A 22500-nucleotide genomic window follows, 5' to 3' on the forward strand; every position below is an offset into this window, starting at 1 on the left:
TGTTCTATTTTTCCATAAAAATGTGTTCGCTCAAGAAGGGTTCCCGAAGATGTTGATCGTAAATGAGAGGATTGTTTACGGAGAAAAACGAATATGGATTCGCATTCATATACATGAGAATTATATAGGAACAAGAAGAATCTTTGATTCCTTTTTGAAAAAAGGGAAATGGATTTCTTTGGAGTAATGAGACTATTCGAATTACGAGACTCGTAGAGAAAAAATCTCAACAAATGCAAAGAGGGAGCATCTTGTATCCAGCAGCGAAGGGTTTGAACCAAGATTTCCAGATGGATGGGGTGGGGTATTAGTATATCTGACACATGATTTAAATGTGAAAATTTGTCCTCTAAAAAGAGAAATATTGAATGAATAGATCGTATATGAGATTTTGCTATTTCTTTTTCTTCTAGGGAAGATACTAATCGTAGTGAGAATGGAATTTCCACAATGACTGCAAAAACCTCTGACATCATTTGAGAATCAAAATATTTGTTGTTCCCAACAAATAGATTTTGTTTAGAATCTTTAACCGAAAGAATCAAATGATTCTGTTGATGCATTCGAGTAATTAAACGTTTCACAATTAGTGAACTGAATTTATTGTCATAACCGAAAATTTCCATGGGTTTGTAAAGAATCGATCCATTTAAACCATGATCATGAGCAAGTGCATAGATATACTCCTGAAAGAGAAGCGGATATAGGAAGCATTGTTGTCGAGATCCGTCTATTTCTAAATATCCTTGTAATTCCTCCATTTGAAATGATACTTGAATCAAAAGCATAGAGATTTCTTGGGTTATCAAATAATACATAGTGCGATACGGTCAAAACAAGGTATCAAGGTATATAGTAATAAAAGAATCGATTAAGAAAAGAATGGATACCCCGGAGACAAGGAAGCCAATCAACAGATCCTCCATTTTTCCATCTAATTTTTTGTTTCGTTATAGTTACAAGAGATGACTGGAAATCCTTTATTTTTGCAAGCCGATCGCTCTTTTGACTTTGGAAAAATTCTCTTTATCAGTATACCGTTCTTCTACACATTCGTTTCCACTCCATAATTGAGAAAGAAAAGAATATTTAATAGTTAGGATTCATTAAAAAAAGGAATCGATAATCTACTCACAGGAGAACCCTTTCCCCCATCAGGCACTAATCTATTTTTAACATCTAATTAGATCGGGTAATCATTCGAATTAAGAACAAAAGCTCGTTACTTTTGGTTTCCCTATAATTGGAGCGATAGAGCCCTATCCATTTATTCACTCGATCCAATGGTGAATTGGTTTGGTCCCGTTCCAAGAATCAAAACAAGATTTTGTACCGATTCGGTAAGGATAAAGTATTATCAACAAAATTCTCCATTGATACGACATGCTATTTTTTCCATTCATTCCCTTTCAGGATCAGTCGTGGTCTTACAAACTATACCAATGGTATGGACGAATCCCTTGCTTCATCCAAATGTGTAAAAGATCATAGCCGCACTTAAAAGCCGAGTACTCTACCGTTGAGTTAGCAACCCGTAAAAATATGGGGTGTAGATACGATCGGAATAAAAATAAAACTCAAACCAAGAGATTGGGATTGGATTGCTCGACCCCGTCAAAACATTGAACTAGTAACAAACAAATCTAAAAGAAAATTTGATGATCAATTATGAACATCAAAATGAACAGATTAGATGAAAATACAACGAATTCCCGGATCAATATAGATGGATGCCAAAATTTATGGATCATCCATATTTTTATCAATATTTTTTTTTTTTCATTTTTCATTAAGAAGATACTTCTTGTGTCGCAGCGAATCTGGCGAACTCACCATTTGAGTGAAATTGAAATAAAGTAAAGAAATAAAGAAACAAACTTATGAGGCTGGGATAAATGGATCTATTTATCCACGATCAAATTATATTTGATCGATACAACATTGTCAATATGAATTGAATGTTGGTTGAGAAAACAAATTCAATTAAAGAAAATAAGTACTTGTGTTGGATTGACACTACACAGATCAGAAATGAAGTGTGGATGGGGGAATAAATAAGAAAAAAAAAAAAAGTAGAAAAAAAAATCTCTAGTTTATTCAATAGAGGTACAATAAACAAGATTGACCCCTTGTTTGTTGGTGGAGTCCCAACGAAAACAATCCGATTGATGGTAATCCCATACCATCATTTTCTAGATCCGATTATTTCATCTATTCACTCGAGATTTTTTTTTCTATCTGTCTCATATCAATAAAAAAAGATTTTTTTTTCGTTATCGTTATCTGATATGGGATTATAGAGGAGCAATAGTGAATAGGTATGAATAGAGTAAGAAAAATCGGAGTGGTGGAGAAAGAATTACACAAAGCTCGATAAGATACTGGGCACCCCCCTTTTTTGTTTATTTCATTTATTTCATTTCGTTTGATTAATTCGAAGTTCCTTAAAGACCTCTGCCTTCTTTGAAATATCATGAACAGTTCCTGTAGGTTGAGCGCCTTTTTCAAGGAAATATAGAATAGCAGGAACGTTTGAATAAGTTTGATTCTTTATCGGATCGTAAAAACCCACTTTACGAAGATCTCTTCCTTCTCTTTGGGATCGAACATCAATCGCAATGATTCGATAGATGACTCATTGGGATAGATATAGATGAACAATGCCCCCCCTAGAAACGTATAGGAGGTTTTCTCCTCATACGGCTCGAGAAAGAATGATTCGAGTTTGAATTTATGCTATGCATATCATATAGTGACAAATGTATCCATAAAATCATCAATTAGACTATAAGTTGAGTCGTTTTTTTTGTTCTTCCTTCCTTTCCTTTCCTGAAAAAAAAAAAGAAATATCATTCGTACTCATAACTCAAGTTGGGCAATTCTCAAAGAGCTTAAAGGGAAATCCTTGGACATTTGTTGAGCCGTCTCTAACCTCTTTTATTTGTCCCGCCTAGAATCTCTTTTTCTTCCTCATTCTGATCTAGTTCCAGTTGTTGAGACAATTGAAAATGGTGTTTCCTTGTTCCGGTATCCTTTATCTTTGCTTTGAATCATTGGGTTTAGACATTACTTCGGTGATCCTTAATCGTTTCAAAATGGTCGCAACATACCTTTTGTTATTTCTTTCTATTGAAAGAATCATACGAACGATTGATTCCCCTGTAATACACTTTTGATCAAAATAGTTTTACCAATTCCGGCAAATTTTACTTTGTTTTTTTTTATTCGAAACTTGTTGGAATTTGAACCTTTGGATTTCTATATCGAAGATATACTTACGAAGTTGTTCCAACTTATTGATTGGCACTAACCCTAGATCCTTCCCCTTGATAAATGAATCAATACTTTATACTCGAGCTACATCATGTACTATTTACAACCCCCAATTTTGGGGGGTCCTAGTAGAACAGAACAAACTATGTCGAGCCAAGAGCATCTTCATTGATATATAAAATGGTGGATGCAAGAATCCACAGCCGATCATGTCTTTCAAGTCGCACGTTGCTTTCTACCACATCGTTTCAAACGAAGTTTTACCATAACATTCCTCTAATTTTGAACCGGTATGGAATTGATTCAATATGGAATCCGGAATAGTCATTGGCTCAATCGGTACGCTCAATCGGTACACAGCAGTCCATACTTTTATATTTTTATATATATATATATAAATTATATATATAAATAGATATTTATATCTATATTTTGATTTTGATATATATTTTGATATCTATATTATAGATATTTTGATATATATATGGATGGATAGGTATTCATCTAGAGAAGGCCCCACAAGCAAAGACAAAGATTCAATCTTACCCCATATTCGACCGTATGAATGAAACACATTTCTAAAAAAGACGAATAAACGAATTACTTAACACTTCTTTACATCTACATCTTCAACAGATTGTTCGGGACAATCAATCATGAAGGATCCAACTCTTTCTCGAACAACTAAATTAAAGAAAGGTCTTTAATTAGATTCTCAATACTCAATACCGGAACAAAATAAGTCATTAGCCAAATAAGCTATTCCAATGACTCGGAAAAGTCGCAAATGAATCGATTATAGACTAGGTTCATCAATCTCACGCTTCTTCAAGTATCTAAGGATTGATAAAGGAATCATGAAAAAAGGTTTCAAGAATTTCCTACTTCGACATCATTATCATTAATGGAAATAAGTTTTCCTGTAATGACTAAATTTGATCATCATAAGACATAAGAGAAATCCATGTTCCTTTTCCAATTGAATCATTAATGATTTAAAGCAGGTAGATGGATCGAGAAACAAATTCAATTTATTTGTTTTCATGGGGATGGGATGGATGGAAAAAAGCTCTCATGTAAGATAAGATTAAGGTTGTTATTCTTCCATCTGATTGATAAAACCAGAACCGTAGGAGTATGATCTTTCCGTATCCATCAGATACACAGAACAATTGTCAACGGGAGTAATCATAGATATTTAAGGTAAGGTATCAAAGATCTTTTTCACCGCAGCCGAAATACCGGTATCACTGAAATAGAACAAACAATAACAATACATGTAGGCATGGTTCATTTTATACAGATTTTGCTTTACTTTAGGTTTAGTAACCCTTCCATAAATTCTATCAAGTCAAAAGTAAAGTGAATGGAATATATGAATCTTCCTCCCAATCACTACATTGACTTCCAATTATTTATTGTAGCCAGATGCAAAAAAAAAAAAAGCAATTAGGCTCAAAGAAAAAAATCTGTTCCATATTGCACTTTATTGTTTATTAATGAGATCCGGACGACACAGATATTGAAAAATTGATACCTTCCATTGCCGATTAACTCGAATTCTATGGGGATCATGAATCATACCCCAAGACAATCAAATAATAAAAGATCCTCTTGCGGTATGTTATATTATCTTGTATAGGTACAAAGCAAAATGGGTCCAGATCAATTCGTTGTTCTTAATTTTGATTTTACCCCACCCACACCCAGTCTTAAGAACTTTAATCCCAGTGATGTAATTAGTCCCAAGAACTCCCTCCTGTTTAGGATTCAGGATCCACATAGAATTAGTCATTTTGACTAACATGTTTAGTTTCGAAAAAATAGAGATCTTATCTTTCGCATTTCAACTTAGAATGCATCATGTGAGAATCAAAATATAATAGATGGGCATAAAGTTTCTATAAGTGACTAACTTACCCCAATATGAATATGAGTAGAGCGGGACGGGCATACACTGAACGGCCCATCCCATTTTTTTTTTTAATTCAACTTTGATCTATGTTCCCATCCTACCTAATATCAAAAAGGTAAAAGATGTTTATTTCCATCCGCAATTTATACTCGATTCTTTTTCTTACAATTGGAAATCGAAAGGAATCTATGATTCATAGAAGAATCATTAGAACTCAGAAAGAAAGATTGGATCATATTGTATCCAACCTTATACCTTATACTCTTAAACAGAAGATTGTTAAAGAGAACAATCTTTGTTTTGATAGAAGCGGTCTGGGACGGAAGGATTCGAACCTCCGAGTAACGGGACCAAAACCCGCTGCCTTACCACTTGGCCACGCCCCATTTAGATTTCAATTCGACACTAATAAACACTAATATTGTTATTGGTTATTCGTCAATTCCAGCCCAAATATCTATGGAATAGGTTGTTGCTAGGATTCTATACGTGTAAATGTAGAATGAAAATGAATTCATTGATCATTCCATATAAGTCAATTAAGATATTGTATGAAAGTATGATTCCTTCTATTCTCATTTGAGAATTGAAGGATTTTTGATTGGGGGAAGTTCAAAGAAAAAGAAAGAAGGATTTTTTGTCTTCTCTTCTTTCTTAATTTTTCCCTTATATCAATAACTCAATAAAAATGAAATTATCTCCAAGAACGAAATATTTCTTATGCTTAATATCTTTAGTTTGATCTGTATCTGTCTTAATTCTGCCCTTCATTCGAGTAGCTTTTTCTTCGCCAAATTGCCCGAAGCTTATGCTTTTTTCAATCCAATCATAGATTTTATGCCAGTCATACCTGTGCTCTTTTTTCTCTTAGCCCTTGTTTGGCAAGCTGCTGTAAGTTTTCGATGAGATCTTTAATACTGTCCTAGAAACATTCATATTCATGATTTATTCGATAAAATAAATTCAACTCTAACATAACAATTGATAAGATCAGATAAGTCTTACATTATGAACCCTCGATTCAAAGATTGAAATTCTTTTGCTTTTTGATAGCCGCGATGAATCTGGATCACCTAATTTCCGCATTATGCCCTTCCAGTTCCAGGGGTCAAAGACCCCATTATGGTACCCCATAATACCTAATTGGGGTATGACAAGATAATTTTGGTAACAAAGGAATTCGAATCTTATTACAAAGGAATTCCTGCAAATTCCTTTCTTTTCTAGAAACCACTTTTTCATTTCTTTTCTTGGTGTCAAGGATATGTGGTACAAAAATAGAGAATCTATTCCCTTATTTCCTTTGCAAAAAACAAAAAAAAAATGATCTTGGAGATTGTGCAATGCTTACTCTCAAACTCTTCGTTTACACAGTAGTGATATTCTTTGTTTCTCTCTTCATCTTCGGATTCCTATCTAATGATCCAGGACGTAATCCTGGACGTGAGGAATAAAAAAATCAGAGATTTTTCATTATTTCCTTGCTTGATTTCTGCATTTTCCTATGCTTTTCTCTATTCCAGACATTTAACTATGATAAAGGACTTGATATTTTTTCGAATTCGAAAGATAAATCTCAAGTGATCCGAGGGAACGGAGAAAGAGGGATTCGAACCCTCGGTACGAACAGCTCGTACAACGGATTAGCAATCCGTCGCTTTAGTCCACTCAGCCATCTCTCCCAATTACAAAAAGATAATTCATATGCGACGCCTGAAGTAAATATTGATCAAAGTCTTTCTTTATCTTTATTTATTTATTTTATACATTTATTTATACTTACTATATTATACTTACTATATATATACGAATTATCTTTATTTATTTATTTTATACATTTATTTATACTTACTATATTATACTTACTATATATATACGAATTTTATCCGCAATTCAATTTGGATAACGATTCGAAACAGATATCTCCAATAGAAAGAGTACGTCTTTGATTTCGTCCGAAGGGTTCTTTTATTCCCCCGGCCTGGCCAGTACAGTACCTAGCCAGGCCGTTCCTTCTTTTGTTCCAATGAATCATGGATCAAATGATTTTTCTGATTTGAAAACCAAATTGTTATTGAAGCAGCAACAAGAGCAAGAAGGACTATTTCCATTCCTATGATAGGAGTTTCATTTCTTATTATTTTTTCTTTTTCCTTTTCTCGATTTACCTACTGGAATAAAAAAACATACATATTCCATTTCTATTAGAACTCATTTATTTCTTCAAGGGACAAGCTTTGTTTGAACACTTGAGTCCACAAACACAAACAAAATGAATACTATGATTTTTTACTAGATCTAATTGACCCCAATTCAGAAGATCGGACAGGTGAATGAATAGGGAAGAAAGGAATAGCTTCGAAAAAAGATAAGACTCAAATTCAAACTCTCCTTCTTTATTTTTATTTTTTTGAGAAAATCGTTTCTTTGCTTGAAAGACTCGAGGAAGAAGTTGAAAAAAAAAAAATGGAGCTATGGATTCTTGCGCAACTTAACTCAATCTTATGTTCCGACTTAAATGGATCTTTCAGGCCGGGACTGTCAGTAATAACTCCACCAGCAAAAGAAAAGATATAACTTGTTATTTAAATGAGCCCCCATTCTCTTCTCCTATTTCATCAAGCCTTCCCCCTGGAACACATCAGCACTCCAATTTTCATGATTCTGATACTATCTTGATTACGTTTTACTCCCTTGTTTTGTTGGACAAACGGTACATTCATATACAATAATCATATTGTAGCGGGTATAGTTTAGTGGTAAAAGTGTGATTCGTTCTATTAACAACTGAAATAGTTAAAGGTTCTTTCGGTTTTTTCCTATTCCGATCAAAAACTTTATTTCTTAAAAGGGTTTAATCCTTTACCTCTCAACGCCACGTTTGAGGAAGAATATACATTCTCGTGATTTGTATCCAAAGGTAAATTATAATTTGAATAAGCAAATTGGATTATGGAATCGCGAAACATAATTTTTTTTTTTTGAGTTGGATCAACCGTTCCTTTTGAATGAGTATGAGTAAAGGATCTATGGATGAAGATACAAAAGTTTATTTCTAATCGTAACTAGATCTTCCACTTTTTGGGGGGGAGGAGGTTGAAGCCAAATAGCTATTAAACGATGACTTTGGTTTACTAGAGTCGTCGACATATTGTTTCAGCTCGGCGGAAGAAAATTCTTTTCCTCAGGATTCTCGCGAGTAGAAATAGGGAACGAAGTAACTAGAAGTATTTTTAAAAATCCCCTCTTCTAGAGGGATCATCTAGAAAGTGAGTTGTTTTGTATGCATTCATATTCATACAGAAAAACTGACATAGATGTTATGGATCGAATTTTTTCTTTGAATTCGGATTTGCGATGACTCCCCTTTTTCCACACATCGTATCGTAAATATTTTCTCTTTTTTTTTTAGTTTCGTTTACGCCTTAGATCTGGGAATCCATCTATATTCCATAAAGGAGCCGAATGAAACCAAAGTTTCATGTTCGGTTTTGAATTAGAGACGTTAAAAATGATGAATCGACGTCGACTATAACCCCTAGCCTTCCAAGCTAACGATGCGGGTTCGATTCCCGCTACCCGCTCCATATTAATTATTATTATTATTATACGTGCATCGTTGATTTGGATATGCATCTTTTCTTTATTCCCTAAAATCTCTCACATACAATACAATTCGTTTATCGGAACGGGCGATAGGAAAGCAAGAATGCGAAAGAAGAAAATCGGAATGAAAAGCAAAGCGCCCATTGTCTAATGGATAGGACAGAGGTCTTCTAAACCTTTGGTATAGGTTCAAATCCTATTGGACGCAATTTATTTCCATCTATTTTTGTAGATTGCTATGCCAAGAAAGATATTTTGAATGATTCGAACCGGAAACACTTCTCAACGATTCCTTTCCTCTTGTACTCAGAGTGATCAATTTCTTTATGTTTGTTCCTGAAGTATAAACAGTTCCATCTGTTCCGGAATAGCTTCCTTCAAAAGGGCTTCTGCTTGTTCGGTGAATGTCTTGGTAGAAGATATGATTTCTTGGAACTGAGGTTTGTTTGTTTTTAAGTGGGTACGTAACTGAACGAGAAATTTCTTTACCTGTCCAATATCTAACGGATCAAGATACCCATTCGCCCCAGTATAAATAGTAAGTATTTGTTCTTCCACCGTGAGAGGGGCTGATTGAGATTGTTTGAGCAACTCGCGTAATCGTTGACCTCTTGCCAACTGATTCTGAGTGGCTTTATCGAGATCAGAAGCGAATTGTGCAAAGGCTTCTAACTCTGCGAATTGAGCCAGTTCCAATTTTGATTTACCAGCTACCTGTTTCATGGCTTTAATTTGAGCTGCGGATCCTACTCTGGAGACCGAAATACCCACATTAATAGCAGGACGGATTCCAGCATTGAATAGATCGGCAGATAAGAATATTTGTCCATCTGTAATGGAAATCACATTAGTAGGAATATAAGCCGAAACGTCCCCAGATTGAGTCTCAACTATGGGTAAAGCGGTCATACTTCCTTCACCTAAACGAGAACTTGATTTAGCGGCTCTTTCCAAAAGGCGTGAATGCAAATAAAAAACATCTCCTGGATAAGCTTCGCGACCGGGTGGTCTTCTTAATAGAAGAGACATTTGGCGATAAGCTTGTGCTTGTTTGGAGAGATCGTCATAAATTATTGAAGTATGTCGTTCACGGTACATAAAATATTCAGCCAGAGCCGCTCCTGTATAAGGCGCGAGGTATTGTAATGTTGCAGGCGAATCCGCCGTTTCGGCTACCACAATAGTGTATTCCATCGCCCCTCGTTCTTGGAAAGTAGTCACTACCTGAGCCACGGAAGATGCTTTTTGACCAATAGCTACATAAACACATATTACATTTTGCCCTTTTTGATTGAGAATAGTATCTGTGGCTACTGCTGTTTTCCCGGTCTGTCTGTCCCCAATAATTAATTCTCGCTGACCGCGTCCTATAGGGATCATCGAATCAATAGCAATAAGCCCCGTTTGAAGAGGCTCATATACGGAACGTCTCGAAATAATACCCGGAGCGGGAGATTCAATTAACCGAGATTCAGAAGCTGAAATTTCACCTCTCCCATCAATAGGTTTAGCCAGAGCATTTATAACACGACCTAAATAAGCCTCGCTCACTGGTATCTGAGCAATTCTTCCTGTTGCTTTTACAGAACTTCCCTCTTGTATCATCAAACCGTCACCCATTAATACAACACCAACATTATTTGATTCCAAATTCAGAGCAATGCCTATGGTACCCTCTTCAAATTCTACTAATTCCCCTGCCATTACTTGATCAAGACCATGAATACGAGCAATACCGTCGCCTACTTGAAGTACGGTGCCGGTATTCACAATCGTGACTTCTCTATTATATTGTTCAATACGTTCACGGATAATATTACTAATTTCGTCGACTCGAAGGGTTACCATTAGTGTCTCTTAATTCTTTTTCGGAAGCAAAGCGAGAAAAAAAAATAATGCCTACAGTGGAAGGGCTAATCAGTTATTTCTTTCATGGCCCCGAGCATGCCAATATTAGCACTGATGGTGCGTAAATGTAACTCACTGTTCAAACAACTATTCAGAGTTCCTAGAGCTCCTTGTAAGGCTTGCTGGAACACTCGTTGTCGTACCTGATTGATTGCTCGTTGTTCTTCAAAACTAATGGTTTCATTTTTGAAATTTTCTAATCGTTCCAAATTATTATAAGTAGCATTAATCAAATTCTCTTTTTCTCGTTCTATCTCAGAGTATCCATTCATTCTAAACTCATCTGCTTCCATTTCCACTTTCCGTAAGCGAGCCCGGGCTTTTTCGAGCTGCTCAATGGCTCTTCCACGTAGTTCTTCTGAATTTCGAATAGTACTCAAGATCCTCTGTTTTCGATTATCTAATAAATCACTTAATGAAAGTAGATTATCTTCCCATTCATTTCACAACTAAACTTCCATGATCTCTTCCCGAACCAAACATGAATCTTTCAATTCATTTGGCTCTCACGCTCAGTTACTTAATGGGCATTCCCATATCTTTTAATGTAATGAGCCTGCCCTCTCTTCTCTGTTCGTATTCCACGATATCGAAACTGATACAAGACCAGAACAGAATATTCGGAGGACTCTTCCGACCAGACAAAAAATCTGTAATTGTCAGCAAAGTTGTTTATTTTTTTTTTTCTTCAAATCCAAAGAATTCTTCTTATTTTATACACAGGCCGTCGATTTAGCGTTGGATACAAAAAGGGGGCGAGGCACCCATTTGTTTTTTTTTTTCATTTTTCAATAAATGGTTCAAATCATTTTATTGATATGAGTGTTCTATATCAGATAAATTGCCAACTATTCTATTCATTTTTAAACCATATCCGTACTAACGTAGTGGTAGAAAGAGTACCATGTTGTGCCTGGACTTCAAACGGTTTAGCTTTAACCATGTTAATGGTCCCACATTATTGGTTGATAGAGAATCAAAGTCGATTTACCAATGAGTCACGAAATGCTATGGTTCTTACATATGATTTCTGAATTTATTCAGAAGTAATTCGTTGAGATCGTGCACCTTTCTTTCCTAGTTATAACTTTCCTATTTATAAATAAATAAGTAAATAAGTGCAGCTGGTTGGATCCAGCCTATTCTTGAAATACACAACTCGCACACACTCCCTTTCCAAAAAAGATCAATACACCAAGCACTACACTTAGATTTATTGGATTTGTTGCTAAAATATCGGTATTAAGCCCGAAACTCCCGGCGTATGACCAGTGACCCAAGGAAACGAAAGAATCGGTTACATTTTTCATATGCTCTCCTCTTATAGATAGGACTAACAAAATTAATTGAACAGAGTTTTCTTTATTGTATAATTTCGCCCCACTTTTGATTGATTTCTTTTTATTTATTTACTTATTTATAAATATGAATTTATTTATAAAATAGATTCATTTCATTTTGAAATTTCATTTATTCTTTATTATTATTTCAATTGAAGTTCCCAATCCAATAAAATACTTATTAATATGAGGTCCCGGGTCTCATGCCAATTGCGAAATACCTCGTTTGTTACAACGCTTCCTAAAAGTGAAAAAAAAAAAAAGGGTTCCATTAAGGATGGAAAGGAAGAAAGCGAGTGGATCTACTAATTCCTCATCCTCAAATCAGCCTTTTCCCTGGGGTGGGGTATTGTCTCAACGAATAAGTGGTTGTAGGAGTAAAGTGTTGATATAATTCGAAGAAGCAAGCGGCAAGTTCACGGCAATCAAATAAGAAAAAAATAAGTACGTATTTTTCACATTTATAGGATTAAACAAAAGGATTCGCAAATAAAAGCGCTAATGCCACGACCAGTCCGTAAATTGTTAAAGCTTCCATAAAAGCCAGACTAAGCAATAAAGTACCTCGTATTTTACCCTCTGCTTCTGGTTGTCTCGCAATACCTTCTACAGCTTGGCCCGCAGCAGTACCTTGACCAACTCCAGGTCCAATTGAAGCAAGCCCTACGGCCAATCCAGCAGCAATAACGGAAGCGGCAGAAATCAGTGGATTCATGGTAAGCTCCTCGCACCAAAATAAAGAAATGGTTAATGATACAATCACTGAATTATGACTTATTATTCCATCACTAAGATCCATCGGGTCGAAGTAACTAAGAACTCCAAATTGAAGTGATGATATTACTGAATCATCATAACTGCTTCAATATCTCGTTTTTAGTTCCTATCCATGGAGTCTTTGTAAAGTCATACGATTCTAGTTCTTCCATTTCTTTGTTCCGAACCACTCTTTCAATTCTTCGCTCTTTCTCTTCTATATCCTTAACTTCATCTGTTTATTCATTCAATCCACAGCCAAAGATGAAACGGAAGTCCTTCCGTTGGAATCCATCTAACTTCAGTGGGATGGGAAATAATATATATGGATAGTCCATATATAACTCGTGAATATCTAATATCACATATACATATGTTTCTTCCATAACGTAAACCATTCGTATCTTATATTGAATTGGATTATAGAATCATTCTTCGAAACATACACAGGGATTGAATTATAGCCATTACATATACCCAGCTCAACCTCCCTAACCTACCTTTTTCTGAATCTTATTTGTTTGTAAACTTTTCTCTTCCTTTTCTTTATCATTATTGCGCATTGATATAAACGGATGGATTCATCAGCCCGAACCATTCCATATCCATATCAAGATTTGATTGATCCAATTGCAGACAATTTTTGTCAACCATTGAATTGATAGAACATAGTTTTTTTGTTTAGGCACACGTCGGAAACAGATAACATAACAATTCTTTCTTATTCAAATTATGAATCGTAATACCGTAATCGTAATTGACTGATATAAATAGAATATCAATTGGAGAGGTATGACGTAAATGGACCAAACGGGAATCTTAGGAAAAAAGATCTTTTCGATCTCTTTCCTTTTTTTTTTTTAATTCCCTAATATCGTACATCTTTATTGACCCTACTCTAAATCGTATCTACCATATTTGTAGATATCCATCATGTTCCCCAAGTAGATTATCTTGAGCCACCCATGAGTTGGGATAGTCTTGTTTTTTTTTTTTCAAAAAAAAAAAAAAAAAACAAGACTATTTTGGAAGCTAGTCAATGATGACCCTCCATGGATTCACCTATATAAGCCGCGGCTAAAGTCGCAAAAATAAGAGCTTGAATCCCGCTTGTGAATAATCCAAGAAACATGACAGGTATAGGAACCACTAAAGGTACTAAAGAAACAAGAACAACAACTACTAATTCATCAGCCAATATATTCCCGAAAAGTCGAAAACTAAGTGATAAAGGTTTTGTGAAATCTTCTAGGATGTTAATTGGTAAAAGTATTGGAGTTGGTTGAATGTATTTACCGAAATAGCCCAATCCCTTTTTAGTAAGACCCGCATAGAAATATGCCACTGACGTGGGTAAAGCTAAAGCAACAGTAGTATTTATATCATTCGTGGGTGCAGCTAACTCCCCATGAGGTAACTGTATGATTTTCCGAGGTAAAAGAGCACCTGACCAGTTAGAAACAAAAATAAATAGGAACATAGTTCCAATAAAAGGAACCCAAGGACCATAATCTTCTCCAATCTGAGTTTTGCTCAAGTCTCGAATGAATTCAAGTACATATTCGAAGAAATTCTGACTGTTAGTTGGAATGGTTTGTGGGTTCCGAACAGCTATAGTGGCTGAACCTAATAAGATAGCAATTACGACCCAAGAAGTGATAAGTACTTGGGCATGGACTTGGAAACCCCCTATTTGCCAATAGAAATGTTGGCCTACTTCCACACCGGATAGATCGTATAACCCTTTGAGTGTGTTGATGGAACATGGTAGAACATTCATATTGCCCTCTGACAGAAATAGAACTTAAAAAAGAATTATTTTGATTCAACCCTCTCTTTCTCGACTCGACTACTTTAAATCGTATATTTAGGATACCAAGTAATCACATAATATCCCCAGTGATTTTGATCTCTTTTTTGAGATTCAGAAATAGTAACCGATTAAATCAATCTATGGGGTTCAAAAAGTCATTGGCTTATCTTATTATTAATCAACGATTTCTTATATAGCTAGAACGACCCTCACAAATTGCGGATACTAATTTGTTAAGAATCAATCGGATTGACGCTATAGCGTCATCGTTGGCTGGAATAGAAATATCTGCGAGATCCGGGTTACAATTTGTATCGATTAAGCAAATCGTCGGAATCCCTAAAGTGAGACATTCTCGAAGAGCCGTATATTCTTCTTGCTGATCAACGATGATTACAATATCGGGTAAGCCCGTCATATATTTGATCCCACCCAAATATGTTTGCAGGTGAGATAATTGTCTCTTCAACATTGCTGCATCTCTTTTCGGTAGACGGTTGAGTTTCCCCGCCTTTTGTTCCGCTTTCAAATCCCTAAACTTATGAAGTCTCGTTTCTGTAGTGGACCAATTCGTTGACATACCACCGAGCCATTTTTTATTAACATAATGACACCGAGCCTTTATTGCAGCTGATGCTACTGAATCAGCTGCTTTATTTTTGGTACCAACTATTAAGAAGTGTTTTCCCCTACTTGCTGCATCAAAAACTAAATCACAGGCTTCTGACAAAAAACGAGCAGTTCTAGTAAGATTTGTAATATGAATACCTTTACGCTTTGCAGAGATGTAAGGTGCCATTCTAGGATTCCATTTCCTAGTACCATGACCAAAATGAACTCCTGCTTCCATCATCTCTTCTAAATTAATGTTCCAATATCTTCTTGTCATTTTTCCCCACACTTTCTCTTTTTTTTTTTTTTAAGAGACGAGGTACCCTGAAATAAATAATTGTTCCGACGGAACCTTCTCCCGGAGATTGACCCTTGATACATGGTCCAAGTGATTAATTCCTTTCTATTCGTTATTATCTTTATTACCCAATAAAAAGACCGGACCATACCATATAATTAAAGTTAAAAGAAAAGAATCAATTTGCTCTTAGGAATCATGAAATCCCGTAAATTATTGTTCTGGTGTATTATGGAAATTATTTGGGATGTAAGAACCAAATAATTCTCTGTGGTGGAACAAAATATCTCTAATTTCCCCCTCGAATAGATTCTTCTTTTTGATTTCCAAGGGAATGTTGTTGTCTTGCCTTGAACGGTGCACTAATCCCTTGAATCCGGTACCAACAGGTATCATCCCCCCCAGAACAACGTTCTCTTTCAGGCCTTTCAACCAATCAATACGACCTCGTAGAGCGGCTTTTGCTAAAACTCGAGCAGTTTCTTGAAAACTTGCTTCGGATATGAAACTTTGAGTATTCAGAGATGCCCTGGTAATTCCCAATAAGATGGCTCGGTAACAGATCGCTTCTTCCAAAGCACGCCCTGTTCGTTCCGCTCGAAACAATCCTATTAGTTCTCCGGGTGAAAAAACATTAGACATTCCATCTTCTGAAACCAACACTTTTGATGTTATTTGACGTACAATAATCTCTATATGCCTATTATGGATTTGCACCCCCTGGGATCGATAAACCCTTTGGATCTTATTAACCAAAGAGATACGACTTTGCGCTATGGTTAGCTCAGCACCAATCAAGAATTCCCACGGAATTCCAAGAATTCTTTTTATATGTTCGTTCCAACCCTCAACCCTCTTTTCTAGGTTCATCGATATTGAATCAATCGAACGCACTTCTAACACTTGTTCCACTTTTGGAAGACCTTGCGTTATATCACCCGATCTCGATTTTTCATATATAAATGTAACTAATGTATCCCCTTCGTAAAGGATTTCTCCATAATGACCATGAACGGTTGCCCCTGGGGTGGCCAAATGAGGCTTAGCTGATCTTATGACTAAGGAGTCAACATGAACAATTAGAACTTGACCAGATTTTATCTGTGGTCCATATTTGGATATACATACATTTTCACAAATAAACTGTCCGAGGACAATTATTTTGGATGTCTTCTCACAATAATCGTGATGGAGAAAGCACCAAGTCAAATCGAATGGATGAAAAATGATGTTCCTGCATGGATAGGGATTATAAATTCTCCCATTTTCATCCATTAAATAATATTTAAGTACTTGTAAAGTCTGTTTTAAATTGTCAAGTAGCAAATATTTATTTAACAAGATCTGATTATGAGTTATTAAATAGTAAGGTGAATAAAAATTCGCAATTTTAGGTACAGTCCCTAAGGGACCCAACGAATTCCTAATCGGAATCATGGGATCCTCTTTAATTTGAATTGATTCTTTTGTCACATTGTGAGATTTAGAACCGTTGAATGGACCAATTCGAGAACAATTGGATAATGACAAAATTAGAAAAGATTGGCATTCCTTATTTCTATTCAGCAACGTACGAATAGTTCCTTGATGTTGGGTAAGTGATTGAATCCTCCTCGCCTTGGAATAAAAAGGATTGATATTGGTGTGATCTGATCCATTATCTGGGATCAATCCCGAACCCGCCATATCATTCCTTTTTCCGATATACGAAATAGGGGACTTCACTAAGTCAATTCTTATGAAATCTCGAATCAGATCATTTGCCCTGACTTCAACAATGGAAGCCTGAACCTTTTCTATAGAACCATTTCGGTCTTGGTCCCAATTCAATACTAAACAAGTACGAACTAATTGAATACTTGTGTAATAAATTCCTCGAATTGGTTTGCCATTTCTATAAAGGATATAATTTTCAACTCGGAATTTCACATTATCCCTTTCTTGCAACAGATCCTGGGGAAAAAGCGTTGCTAAATTGATACCATCAGCTATTTCATATGTGACTACGGATCGAACCGAAACAAAATACTTTTTCTTGGTAGGTGTGATCCGTTGGACATAGATCCAATTTTGTAATTTTTTTGATTCCTTAGAATTTTTTTTTCCCGTTCCTGGTGGTATCAAGATGCCGCTGTGCCGGGAGATCTTATCTGTCTCTCCAGGAAAATGGATATCTCCAGAAAAGATTTTCAGTTCAATCCTTTTTTTTTTTCTCTCCACTCGGACTAATCCACCTACGCGGCTTCTTGTATTTAAAGTGATTCGTGTATCGACTCCAATGATACTATTGTTCTGTACCATTATGGACGAAGAGCCAGGTAAGATATGCACTTCTTCGGGAATGAAAAAAAATCGATCTACTTTCATTTGGTATTTCGGACTAAATTCCTTTGCTCCTCGATACTCAATCAAATCCTCTTTTTTGACGATTGAATCCACTTCTACAGTCCCATACTTAGTAATTCCTGAACTGCTTCTTCTGTATCGGGGATCGTCGAAATAAGCAAGAATACTATTTCTACGTAAAATACCATTTATGGGTATTTCAATCGAGATACCAGAACGAGGCATTAGTTCTTTCTCTCGTTCTTGATCATATTGGAATGGGATGATGAATCTATTTCTTCGCCTTTTCGCCAATAAATCAGAATTCTCGTGGAGAATGGCAGGATATATGAAATTCCAACGACCATTGGATATGATTCGAGCAGGTCCTGAATAATCAAGAATCTTTCCCTCTTTTTTACCGGAAGGATCTGAACTAAACAATTTGTGTCTCACTCGATCATTAGTCACTGAGAGGTCAGAACTCTCTCTCTGTTCGACAGAAAGAGAATGAATGTTCATTTGATCTTGATCCTTGTGGAGCGAAAAAGGCACTATACTAGATCTGCACGGACCCCCCGATAATATCCATAAATGACTTGTTTTAGGTAAGAGATGAACATTACCATATGTATATTCAGGTGCATGGTACACATCGGTACTCCAGTGCATTTCTCCCTCTGAGTCAGAATAAATATGTTTTCGAACTCTCTCTTTAAAATTGAAAGTGGATGTTCCAGCGCGAATCTCGGCAATCACTTGTTCTGATTCTACATATTGATCATTTTGAACTAAAAGAAAACTTTTTGGTGGAATATTCACATTATGTAGAATATCCTGACTCTCAATAGTGACATACAGGTCTATATAACATAGAAAAGCAGGATGCCCATGACGTGTACGTGTGGGATGAACCAAATCCTCATTGAATTTTATTTTTCCATTAGAGGGGGCTCGTACATGTTCTGCAGTACCACCTGTGAATACTCCACCGGTATGAAAAGTTCTTAATGTTAGTTGAGTCCCTGGTTCCCCAATTGATTGACCCGCAATGATACCTACTGCTTCTCCCAATTCGACCAGGTCACCATGAGTGGGACTCCGACCATAACATAATCGACAGATCCAAGATGTACTCCTGCAAATAAAGGGGGTTCGAATATATATTGATTGTGCTCGAAAGGTTATGAATCGATTGACAAGCCCAACCCCAATATCTTGATTTCGAGCGGCAATGCATCGTAGACCCATATATATATCGTCTGCTAATACACGACCAATTAGTGTTTGGATCAACATTTTTTCCGTCATCCCATTTCGAGGACTCACGGAAATACCTCGGATAGTGCCACAATCTGTTCTACGTACAACAATGTGTTGAACTACTTCAACAAGTCGACGCGTGAGGTATCCAGCATCTGATGTTCGTACAGCAGTATCCACAACTCCTTTGCGAGCTCCGTAGCAAGAAATGAGATATTCCGTTAAAGAAAGTCCTTCGCGTAAATTGCTTTGAATGGGTAAATCAATCATTTGTCCTTGGGGATCCGACATTAATCCTCTCATACCGACTAATTGGTGTACCTGAGATGCATTTCCCCGAGCTCCCGAAAAGGACATTATATGGACTGGATTAGAAGGATCCGTCATCCTAAAATTAGGATGCATTTCTTGTCTCAAATATTCACTTGTAGCATACCATATCTCAATGGATTGACGTAATTTTTCTACCGCGTGTACATTCCCATAATGATGGTGCTTTTCCAAAATCAAACTTTGTTGTTCAGCATCTTGGACTAGCCATCCCTTAGAAGGTATTGTTAAAAGATCATCAATTCCTAATGAAATGGATGTAGCAGTGGCTTGCTGGAAACCCATAGTCTTTACTTGATCCAGTATGTGTGATGTATATGCCATTCCGAAGTGATCTATTAATCGACTAATAAGTCGTTTCATGGCAGTTCCATCTATCACTTTATTGTGAAAGACCAGATCGGCCCGTTCCGCCATAAGTACCTCCATATTCTGTTGAGTAGGATTCGACAATAGGTTTGAGTCAGTGATTCGAAGACTTCCTTTCCTCTATCTTGATTCACGTATCAATTCAGGAATTAGGATACCGGTTGAACCGTAGAGACCCGAATTCACAAGGTATCGTATCACATAATTACTTAGCTTAGGTACCTTATGAGTAGGCTCGGCAAAACCCCTGTATGGCTTCTTCTATTTCTCGATAAAAAGAAATATGACCAACGGTGGTTCGAATGTATATACAAAGGATTTCTTTTTTGACACTTCTTACTAGTAGATAGTGCCCATAAATCTCATGATAGGTACCCAAAGATTCATATTGAACTTCGATGGGCACTTCTCTTGGGGCAATGAAACGTTGATCTAGTCGCCACCGGAGCCACAAAGGACTATCTAAATTGATTCGTTTCTGCCGGTAAGCTCCAAGTGCATCATAGGAACTACAAAAATAGGGTTCTTTTTCTTTCGTATACTTATAGTTATTATTATACTCGTAAACTGTTTCATTTTGATAGTTTCTGCGATTCCATGGATTATACCTATTTGCACAAATACCTCGACGATTTCCGATGGTTAATACATAGAGTCCAATAAGCATATCTTGGGTTGGTATGGAAATGGGATCCCCAATAGCTGGAGACAAGAGATTCATATGAGAAAACATAAGTAAACGAGCCTCTGCTTGAGCTTCCAAAGATAAAGGTACATGAACAGCCATTTGATCCCCATCAAAGTCTGCATTGAATCCCTTACGAACTAATGGATGTAAACAAATAGCACGTTCCTCCGCTAAAATAGGTTGGAACGCCTGTATGCCTAATCTATGCAGGGTGGGTGCTCTATTCAGCAATATGGGGTGCCCTTGCATAACTTCTTGAAGTATTTCCCATACAATTGGTTCTTTTTCCCGAATTTTACTTTTTGCAATCCCTATGTTGGAAGCAATATGTTGTCTGATTAGACCACGAATTACAAATGTCTGGAAAAGTTCTATTGCTATTTCTCGAGGTAATCCACATCGATGTAATGAAAGCGAAGGGCCCACGACAATGACGGAACGCCCCGAATAATCGACCCGTTTACCAAGTAGAGTCTCACGAAATCTTCCCTCTTTGCCTTCAATTACATCTGAAAACGACTTGTAAACTTTATTATGACCATCCCTCATTGGTTGCCCGCGGATCCCATTATCAAGAAGTGTATCTACGGCTTCTTGTACCAATTTCTCCTGACACATTACTGATTCCCCTGGCGTAGATCTACTTGTTGTTAATGGATCGGTAAGAGTATTGTTCCGATAGATAACTCTTCGATAGAGTTCATTAATATCCGAACTCATTGGTTTACCCCCATCTATCTGAATGATTGGTCTCAACTCCGGAGGAAGAACTGGTAATAGGCACAAAACCATCCGTTCTGGTTCTACATTTGTTCGAACAAAATGCTTAGCTAATTCCATGCGTCTAACCAAAAAATCCTTTCTTCTTCCAACTTTTCTATCTTCCCATTCATTCCCAGTGTACCTTTCTTCCCCTAATTCCTTCCATTCCACCAATGAATGATCTGTAATAATTCGCAAATCTGGATCGGCTAATTGTTCTCTGATAGCACTTGCTCCAGTAGAGATTTCTCGATTTCGAAATGTATCGAAGCCTTGGGTAGTAAAAAAAAGTGGGATGCTATATTTCCGGGATTGTATTTCATATTCGAATGAACCTCGTAATCGTAAGAAAGTCGGTTTTTTAACTATGGGCCTAGCAAAAGAAAAATTGGGATAGGTTCCTATAGGATCCCCCCCTTAAAAACCGGACATGAAGGTTTCCTCTCATCCGGCTCAAGTAGTTACACCAAATAAATAATAAATAAAGGGGGTCTCACTTTCAAATTTTGTTCTAGAAACCCCCATAAAAATCTACTCCTTACTCAAGTTCCCAGTGAGAACCAACCTATATTTCATTGATTCATTTTTACTTTATATTTTATTTTCGGAATTACTTATTCATTATTCAATTACGACATAAATAAAATGTGAAATTGTTGAGTAGCCTACGTCCCCTCGAATGATGAATCCCCTTAAAGGAATACCTTGGAACTCATAAGGGATTTACTTGTCTATGTATCGTTCCATTCGATCTTTTAGGTCCCTACTTCACCTCGACGGTTATGCTATGATGTCCCTTGAAGCATATATGCGATGGATAGATTCCTGTAACCATGTCATATTTGTTTACTTGAACAGAAAACAGAATTTATTTCTAAAAGAAATGGAGTGGCTAATTCCAAGAAAGAATTCTTTTTTTTTTTCACGAGGTACAGCTAGCAATTCCTATTTATATGTTACGGAATCGACCATGGATCAATTCCCCCTTTATTTGGAAGTATTGAATACACCCATAATTCTGAGCTTCATGTTCTTCTTCTTCCTCTCCCAGGAGACATGTCAGAGCCAGGGGCATCCCAATCGGATTAAATGGGATGACAGTTTCTCATTCCGAATCTGTAAACTCATAATTTCGATCAAATCACACATCGCAGTATACTAGGCTTTCTAATTCCTTAAGGGGTTTATCTAAAAGATTCGCGATATAACTAGGAAGACGTTTAAAATACCACACATGAGTCA

The 22500-nt window shown here is 36.5% G+C and overlaps 11 protein-coding genes and 5 non-coding genes; 4 read left to right on the forward strand and 12 right to left on the reverse strand. All coding sequences in view use genetic code 11, as the record gives it.

Moving 5' to 3' along the window:
* matK (maturase K) overlaps positions 1-761 on the reverse strand; it is a 1521-nt gene extending 760 nt beyond the window's left edge. Inside the window, exon 1 of the mRNA in view lies at positions 1-761. This exon is cut by the window's left edge and continues 760 nt beyond it. Coding sequence (YP_009942910.1) covers positions 1-761 — 761 coding nt within the window.
* Positions 1-1534, reverse strand: part of trnK-UUU — a 2590-nt gene extending 1056 nt beyond the window's left edge. Inside the window, exon 1 of one tRNA in view lies at positions 1498-1534.
* Positions 1535-2416: 882 nt separating this feature from the next.
* Positions 2417-3540, reverse strand: rps16 (ribosomal protein S16). One transcript has 2 exons: positions 3501-3540; positions 2417-2637 (listed from the first exon to the last, which is right to left on the reverse strand). Exons 1-2 carry the CDS (start codon positions 3538-3540, stop codon positions 2417-2419), a joined length of 261 nt encoding a protein of 86 aa, YP_009942911.1.
* Positions 3541-5502: 1962 nt separating this feature from the next.
* trnQ-UUG lies at positions 5503-5574 on the reverse strand. The gene has a single exon. It is a non-coding gene; the product is annotated as a tRNA-Gln (tRNA).
* A 334-nt stretch (positions 5575-5908) lies between these two features.
* Positions 5909-6094, forward strand: psbK (photosystem II protein K). The gene has a single exon. It carries the CDS (start codon positions 5909-5911, stop codon positions 6092-6094), a length of 186 nt encoding a protein of 61 aa, YP_009942912.1.
* A 437-nt stretch (positions 6095-6531) lies between these two features.
* psbI (photosystem II protein I) lies at positions 6532-6642 on the forward strand. The gene has a single exon. The coding sequence runs from the start codon at positions 6532-6534 to the stop codon at positions 6640-6642; it is 111 nt and encodes a 36-aa protein (YP_009942913.1).
* A 140-nt stretch (positions 6643-6782) lies between these two features.
* Positions 6783-6870, reverse strand: trnS-GCU. The gene has a single exon. It is a non-coding gene; the product is annotated as a tRNA-Ser (tRNA).
* Positions 6871-7930: 1060 nt separating this feature from the next.
* On the forward strand, positions 7931-8772 carry trnG-UCC. One transcript has 2 exons: positions 7931-7953; positions 8725-8772. It is a non-coding gene; the product is annotated as a tRNA-Gly (tRNA).
* A 158-nt stretch (positions 8773-8930) lies between these two features.
* trnR-UCU lies at positions 8931-9002 on the forward strand. Its single transcript has one exon. It is a non-coding gene; the product is annotated as a tRNA-Arg (tRNA).
* Positions 9003-9118: 116 nt separating this feature from the next.
* atpA (ATP synthase CF1 alpha subunit) lies at positions 9119-10642 on the reverse strand. The gene has a single exon. The coding sequence runs from the start codon at positions 10640-10642 to the stop codon at positions 9119-9121; it is 1524 nt and encodes a 507-aa protein (YP_009942914.1).
* A 65-nt stretch (positions 10643-10707) lies between these two features.
* Positions 10708-12012, reverse strand: atpF (ATPase subunit I). One transcript has 2 exons: positions 11868-12012; positions 10708-11117 (listed from the first exon to the last, which is right to left on the reverse strand). The coding sequence occupies exons 1-2, from the start codon at positions 12010-12012 to the stop codon at positions 10708-10710; spliced, it is 555 nt and encodes a 184-aa protein (YP_009942915.1).
* A 499-nt stretch (positions 12013-12511) lies between these two features.
* atpH (ATPase subunit III) lies at positions 12512-12757 on the reverse strand. Its single transcript has one exon. The coding sequence runs from the start codon at positions 12755-12757 to the stop codon at positions 12512-12514; it is 246 nt and encodes an 81-aa protein (YP_009942916.1).
* Positions 12758-13834: 1077 nt separating this feature from the next.
* atpI (ATPase subunit IV) lies at positions 13835-14578 on the reverse strand. Its single transcript has one exon. The coding sequence runs from the start codon at positions 14576-14578 to the stop codon at positions 13835-13837; it is 744 nt and encodes a 247-aa protein (YP_009942917.1).
* Positions 14579-14789: 211 nt separating this feature from the next.
* Positions 14790-15500, reverse strand: rps2 (ribosomal protein S2). Its single transcript has one exon. It carries the CDS (start codon positions 15498-15500, stop codon positions 14790-14792), a length of 711 nt encoding a protein of 236 aa, YP_009942918.1.
* A 234-nt stretch (positions 15501-15734) lies between these two features.
* Positions 15735-19856, reverse strand: rpoC2 (RNA polymerase beta'' subunit). The gene has a single exon. It carries the CDS (start codon positions 19854-19856, stop codon positions 15735-15737), a length of 4122 nt encoding a protein of 1373 aa, YP_009942919.1.
* Positions 19857-20031: 175 nt separating this feature from the next.
* The window catches only part of rpoC1 (RNA polymerase beta' subunit), a 2806-nt gene continuing 337 nt past the window's right edge, over positions 20032-22500 (reverse strand). The window contains exons 1-2 of one mRNA in view: positions 22406-22500; positions 20032-21645 (exon numbers count right to left, since the gene is read on the reverse strand). The exon at positions 22406-22500 is cut by the window's right edge and continues 337 nt beyond it. Coding sequence (YP_009942920.1) covers positions 20032-21645; positions 22406-22500 — 1709 coding nt within the window.

This window comes from Tasmannia lanceolata, chloroplast (assembly GCF_043159265.1).
Source record: "Tasmannia lanceolata voucher PDBK TA2019-0017 chloroplast, complete genome".
In the NCBI taxonomy this organism is placed as follows: Eukaryota; Viridiplantae; Streptophyta; class Magnoliopsida; order Canellales; family Winteraceae; genus Tasmannia; species Tasmannia lanceolata.